Source organism: Octopus bimaculoides, chromosome 12 (genome assembly GCF_001194135.2).
Source record: "Octopus bimaculoides isolate UCB-OBI-ISO-001 chromosome 12, ASM119413v2, whole genome shotgun sequence".
Lineage (NCBI taxonomy): Eukaryota > Metazoa > Mollusca > Cephalopoda > Octopoda > Octopodidae > Octopus > Octopus bimaculoides.
This window is the reverse complement of record NC_068992.1, coordinates 63,430,254-63,437,673: the sequence shown is the minus strand read 5'-3', so window position 1 is coordinate 63,437,673 and position 7,420 is coordinate 63,430,254. Positions and strand designations below refer to the sequence as shown.

Genomic DNA, 7,420 nt, shown 5'->3' with positions numbered 1-7,420 from the left:
ACACACACACACACACACACACACACACACACATATATATATATATATAGTAAGAATTTGCTTCCCAACCACATCGTGGTTTCGATTCCCGGAGCAGACGGCGCGTTTGTTCTTGAGCAAAACACTTCATTTCACGTTGTTTCAGTCTACCTTTCAAACAAGGGGTAACGTTGGCCTGGGCCCGTAGCCAGCGGAGCGATGTCCATTCGAATGCTACAACGATGCAAAGCGCATTGTGACCCCCGATGTGAACAACATCAAATAATCTGGTCGAACACGTGCTCACGTAATATATATATAAAAATTGTGTGTGTATACACACACACACAAATACACAACGGTTTTCAGTTTAAAATAGAATATACGTGCGCTGTAAAGCGCGACACGTAACCAAAAGTTAGGGCTCAGCAGTAAATTCCACACTCTCCCCTCCTGTGCTCAGTGCAGTTAACCAGATAGGCTAGTGTGCGGAATGAGAGCTATGTAATAGTGTTCATAAAAATACAGTTAACGGAACTAGTATTTTAATCTTTATAAAACCGACACGTGTTTCAATAAAACAATTCGGACCACTGACGAGGTATTTCAATAAGATTATGCAATCTCACCTAACAGATGTGTAATCTTGTCAGCCAGTTTATTAGAACACGTGTATGTTTTATAAAGCTTGAAATTTCAATTACGTTTTCTACTTTTTTTTACTAATTCTGCATGCATGCATATGTATACATTGCTGTTGCATAAAAATAGCAAAGCAACATCAATGCATTGAGAATTAACTCCAAGTTGCACCCTGTTGTTTTCCACGAGGATGGTGAGAAAGGATAATGCAGGAACATAATGAAAGGAAAACTGATACCCGAGCTTCTGTTTTATTAATCATAAATGTCTATAACAAAATTGTGAATAGCTCATTTTTCAAAACACTCAAAGATAAGTGTAGATATTCTAAAGTTTTAAATTTTATTTTTAAAAACTTGCAAACGACGCTCGTGTTCCGGCACCACATTACGACAAGGAAGCTACGTACTGACCTTGTGGTATGGTCTTTCTTGAAAGAAGAACAAAATTGTCTGGAGTGTCGATGTCCTGAAAGAAATGTGCTGATAGGAAGAAAATTTTGTGTGGGTAGATGAAAGGGAAGGCTTAGAATGGGAAGAACTGAATAGATCATGTGAGACACGACATAGTATTGCACGTTGCTTCGTATCGAGGTGGCGGTTTGAAGCGTCTTGGCACAGCCGTTTTGGCGCTGCCTGTTTGGCGTCGCTGATTCGATGCTGACTTATTTGACATCAACCATTTTAATTTTTCTCGCGTTCTCTCCCTCTCTTTCTCCCCCTTTCTCTGTCTCTGTAAGAATGTTTCTCTTCATTTGTATGAGTGCGAGAAAGCATTTAATTAATAAATTATAACGCCTCTCTCTCCACCTTACTCTCTCTCTCACTCTCTCTATCTGTGTGTGTATATTTCTTTTCCTATTTTTTTTTACCTCATATCTTCATTATTTACCTCCGTGTCCCTTATAACTTCATCGATTTCCTCTTTCTTCTGGGTGATATTTTGGTTAGGAGGGATCGAAATCTTTATCAGAGAACGTAGGTTTCCTTATCTTTGATGTGATATGCGCAAAGTCCCCTTAATTTGCTTGGCTTAGATTATATCAACCTCGGCATCTGGTTAACCACCAACACCTGGTACCTAGGGTACTTTCAGCAAACTTCACTCTGTTTTAAGCATTTGGGTTAGGTCTTTAGTTTGAGAATAACTTTCTCTCTTCCTCCCACAAGACTTCGAAGCTCTAATAAAATAAGGAACAATAAGAACATTGCCCTCACTTCTCTTACTAAGTGGTGAAGGCACATGGCTCAGTGGTTGGCGCGTCGGGCTCACAATCATTAGGTAGTGAGTCTGATTCCCGAGCCGGACGTGTGTTGTGTTCTTGAGCAAGACACTTTATTTCACGTTACTCCAATTCACTCAGCTGTAGAAATGAGTTGCGACCTCATTGGGGCCAAGGTGTATTGGCCTTTGCCTTCCCATCGGTGGCGTGCAGAGGGGAGACTGGTATGCATGGGCGACTGCTGGTCTTCCATGAAACAACCTTGCCCAGACTTGTGCATCGAAGGGGAACTTTCTAGGTGCAACCCCATGGTCATTCATGACCGAAGAGGGTCTTTTTTTCTTACCCTTACCTTTACTAAGTGGTAGGGCAAATGCCGTTGTCTCATACAAGAAATTGAGCTTACTGAAACACATGCCTTCTAAGCTTTCATTTAGAAATAGCATCAGTTTTATCCTATGAATACAACTACATTCTGTCTTTGTGAGGAGGAGTGGACAGCAGCCACAAACGATAAGATTAATTGTTCGTTAGTTTCCATTCATATTGATATTCATAATCTGCATGTTGTTGCTGCGCTTGTTTTATAGATTCACTTTCACGTTTAGTACAGAGCTTTCAAGACCATTGTTAGCTTTCATATTCACTTCCTTTCTGTTCAAGTTCGCAGAATACCAATAGTTGACCTGATAATTTCGCATTTTTCTTTGGTAATGTTTTCTACTTCCGATTTGGTATTAACCAGCCATCTTATTTCCGGTTTTCAGTTCGGCTCTTAATATTTATCTATGTCTTTTGTAAGTACTTTCTACTAATTCTCTCCATTTTATTTTCTCTAAAGTGTCTCAAGTCACTTTTAGCTATTCTGTATTAAGTATAAAGGTGGTTGTGTTGTAAAAATCGTTTTTTAGTGACTAAAACAGTGGACAATCCCTCGCCCACATCAAATTGAAAATATCTCACTGAACGTCCATTTGTAAAATAAAACTGTTTAGCTGTTCTTATTACCACATCCATGGTGAAATATACTGTTTTTGTTTCAATTAATTTTTAAAATAACGAAGAATTTATTGAAATAACATTGTCATTATTAAGCAAGCATTTGGAACATAAACTAGCGAGAACTTTTCAAGGAAGGTTTTAATTCATATAACAGGGAGTTTTTATCATAGAACCAATGACGGTTTAAGGCGAGTTTGTATCAAAAGTGTTAAGCAGTAATACCAAAGTTATTGTGTCGACACTCTAACGATTCCGCCAATCTACTGCCATTGGATTATATAAACAATACTTAGGAATGTAAGAAAATTATACCTAAAACCTCAAATATATTTTTTTATGTCGTAAGAATTTAGAAACTTAAAGTCAATGAAATAATCTTTCTTTAATTAATTAATTAATTAAGTTTAGAACGCTATAAATAATAGCGTGTAAATATTGAGTTTTAAAAATCCCTTTAGCTAGAAAGTGTCGAAGGGAAGGCGGCCTGTAGGGTTCGAACCTACATTTGTAAGCATCACAATCCATTTAGGAATCCTTATTCTTACCAGCAAGAATGATATGTTGACGTATCTTTATTTGAAGTATTTTTTTTTTTATTATTATCAAATAGGTGCTGGCGTGGCTGTGTGGTAAGAAGCTTGCTTCCCAACTGAGGTTCAGTCCCACTGTGTGGCACCTTGAGCAAGTGTCTTCTATTATAGCCACAGGCCGACCAATGCCCTGTGAGTACATTTGGTAGACAGAAACTGAAAGAAATCCGTCGTGCATATGTGTGTGTGTGCATGTGTGTATGTGTGTGCGGGCGTTGTGTCGTGTGTGTGTGTGTATGTGTGTGTTTGTGCCTCTGTTTGACCCCCACCACCACTTGGAAACCGGTGCTGATGTGTTTACGCTCCCATAACATAGCGGTTCGGCGAAAGAGGCCGAAAGAATAAGCACCAAGTTAAAAAAAATTAGAATTGGGTGTCTGTCGATTCATTAGAAATATTAATGGTTGAAATAAGGCGCCAAGTTGGCAAATCGTTAGCACGATGGGCAAAGTAATTGAGGTATGTCTTTCGTTCTGAGTTCAAATATTTAAAATATTTAAAAACTGTTTCATCTTTAAAAATTAATTTAATCGTACAAAATAGTGTAATCTTATTAATAATGCTTCAGCTCAGATAATTACGATTTCATATTTGAAAATTATGTTTTTCGATGGTTTCGGGTTTAATATTATTGTACGACACCTTGGGCAAATATTCAACAATGTGAGATGCATATAACAATACGAAACAATATGAAATGTGTATGAATGTAATAATGAACATGACTGCCATGGCGGTTACTAGCAATAGCAGAAACAGCTCAGCCTTGGTCTTTAACCCCACTTTGCATGTAATTTGGGCAAGTATCTTCTAATGAAGTCTAGGGTTGATCAATGCACTGTGGGTGTTGAAATGCATATAATGTAACAGTGAACGTGGCTACCAGGGCAGATGCTAGTAGCAGTAGCAACACCTCTATCATCAACAACACCACAACCACCAAAAGCAACACTTCTAACACCATTGTTATAAACCAACACAACCAAAGCAACGGATTTGACTACAGGAATTGTTTGTGAACAAAGGAGTTCGTACAGAAGTACAAACACTGAAATGTCGTGTTAGCCTACTAGAAGCAGGATGTCGGGGGAAGAAAGGCCACCGCCTTCAAAATGATGACGCACTGTTAGTGCGTTTAAAAGGAAACCAGAAGTGTTGATAACTCGGCTCCAACGCAAGCTGAAAATGCTTGAAGGGTGTGTTGAGTTCCTTATTGCACATCAGATAATGAAGACAATATAGGAGTCATTGAGGTCATATGTCTTACTGATGAATATACCAGGAAAATGGCTGAGCAAGCATTCTCCTCTGCGACATCATTTATTACTTGCCATCCTATAAGACAGCGGTCACCAGCTCTTTTTGTGCCACAGACGGGTTTCATGCAAAACAGTTTTTCCACAGAGAGAGGGAACACGCGCATAATAAAGCACAATAAAGAGCATAATATATAATTTAGTTATTACATATATAATACATAAACAATACATATACAATAATACATACATAATGCAAAAAAAACACCCAACAAACTGCGGTAGCCATTAAAATAGAAGTAAAGTTAAAAATGTATTCTTCCTGTGCGGCTTGGTAACAACTGAGTCAATGTCTGGTGGTTGGGGATCCCTGCTAAATAGGGCGACAAGTAACCATTGGGACACTCACCAAAGTTTTACAGAAATCATAGAGGAGCATGTTAAGATTATCAGCTTGAGAGGACTTCCTGTCAAAATTGGTCGGAGCTCAGAACAGGGGCTCACATGCTGCTCATACCTTAGAATATTTTAAAAACGCCTGATTTTATTTATTTATTTATTTATTTAGAGAGTGGGAGTTCTATAATACTTATGATGGGCAGCGGGAGAGCCAAGGGTTGCCCATGCAGCATCACTAATTCCTTTAGAGTTTTCTTCCATCAGGCAAGGGGCTTGTAAACACTGATGTTACCAACACCGCAATTCTAACATCATCAACAACAGCAGGAATATCCGAGGAACGAGATGGTCAGCAAAAGCCAGAGCCAAGACGTCGATTGGCACATCTTCCAAAAAAAGGAAACCACACAGAGAATTTCCAGCCCCACATAAAGCACCAACACAAACAACCAATGTATACATTGGCACCTATTAGCCTCTACATTCCTCATTCAATTTCCTGCCAAATGATGAAGGGTGGGAGGAAAGTGGGGTGGGGGAAGATCGTCGTCATGGGAGCAGAAAAAAGTAAGAGGGGAGAAAATGATGAAAAATATAGAAGGGTATACCGAACGCTAAAGAATTCTTATTTATTTGTTTGTTTGTTTGTTTTTGCTTTACTCTTTACATGCCCTCATATAACCCCAACATCACATTACATTGGATCGCTCCCGATATGCTTGTGAACCCTTCGTAGTAAATAAAGAAATCATCATCAACATTATCATCACCATCATCACATCATCATCATCATCATCATCATCATCATCATTATTATTATTATTATTATTATTATTATTATTATTATTATTATCATCATCATCATCATCATCATCATTATTATTATTATTATTATTATTATTATTATTATTATTATTATTATATCATCATCATCATCATCATCACATCATCATCATCATCATCATCATCATCATCATCCTTGTTATTGATATTGTTATCATTTCATTATCGTTATTGTTGTTATTGTTGTTATTGTTGTTATTGTTGTTATCGTCGTCGTTATTTTTGCGATTAATTTCCAAAGAAAATTATTATTATTGCCATTTCTGTACTTTTAACCTCTCTTAATTTCCAACTTCCTGTTCTGAACCTCTCTCCTCTTTCCTCTGTAGGACCAGAATATTGAATTTATGCATCTTCAACAAATAAAGACATGAATTCTTGCCCACAACCAACGAACAGTAAAAGACTTTCGGATATTAGTATATTGTCTGCTGCTCCGGAAATGCAAAAATGCATCGAGAGAGAAAAATACAGACAAAAACACGACAGTATCCAAGACCGTTTCGGTGACAGGTGGAACTCCAAGCTCGAAAGAAATACGTCGGACGGACTTGTTGCCTGTAACTACCCTATTACCAAATGCTGCGCCATTTCTGATTCTGCATCTTCAGTTTTATCCGACGATGTTCCATTTGTCTTTAAGAATCCAAAGATTTCGTTTAAAGGCGCCGAAGAACGAAGTTTGGCACTCCTTCAGAATCTTTCACTAAATCGTTCCCATGTATCGTCTGACGAGGAATGTGCTGTATTAAAAACTAGTAATATCGTAAAAAATGCACCATTGACGAAGGGTGCTAAGACGGAAGAGCATTTATTAAGATCCATTAATGCTCCTTTCAATATTCAAAACCTAGGCAGAAACACAAAAGACAAAAACTCTATCGCGGGTAATATCAACTACAGCGCTCTGAAAAAAAGTAGCAAGGCTAATTACAAGTCTAAATCATTGCCGTTGGATGATGACTTATTGGTTTCTGACGAAGATGGCTTCTCTGAACATATGATTGTTGTAAAGAAAGATGATAATTGGGGGTCTACAAGCGACTTGAATGATGAAGCTCAATATTTTCCTCTGAGGGAAAAATCAAACAAACTGAAAGACAATGCGATTACTACAGATTTGGAACCTGACTGCATCAGTCTGAGACACCAAATTGAAAACATTGTAAGTAACTGTATGAGTTTATGTGATCTTACTGTTTAGTTAAGGCGGTGGCGGTGGGGTGGATTCTTTTAGCTTGCCGGGCAAAAGGGCTTATCGTTTATGTTTTACTTGGCTGCGGCCATGCTGGAGCACCAGTTTTAAGAGTTTTCAGTCGAACGATTCGATCCCAGGACTTATTTTGTTATTTTAAAGCCTCATACTTATTCTATTTGTCTCTTTCGACGTACCACTAAGTTACAGGGATGTAAACACGTGTGGGGACAAAAACAAACACACACACATACGTGTATGTGTATGCATACCATATATGTATGTATATATA

General features: G+C 38.0%; 1 protein-coding gene across 1 annotated transcript in view; it reads left to right on the top strand.

Annotated features, from left to right (window-relative positions):
• Positions 1-7,420, top strand: part of LOC106883499 (uncharacterized) — a 36,351-nt gene that overhangs the window by 7,528 nt on the left and 21,403 nt on the right. The window contains exon 2 of the mRNA XM_014934527.2: positions 6,263-7,098. Coding sequence (XP_014790013.1) covers positions 6,304-7,098 — 795 coding nt within the window. The 5' untranslated portion in view covers positions 6,263-6,303. The remainder of the gene's footprint in view (positions 1-6,262; positions 7,099-7,420) is intronic.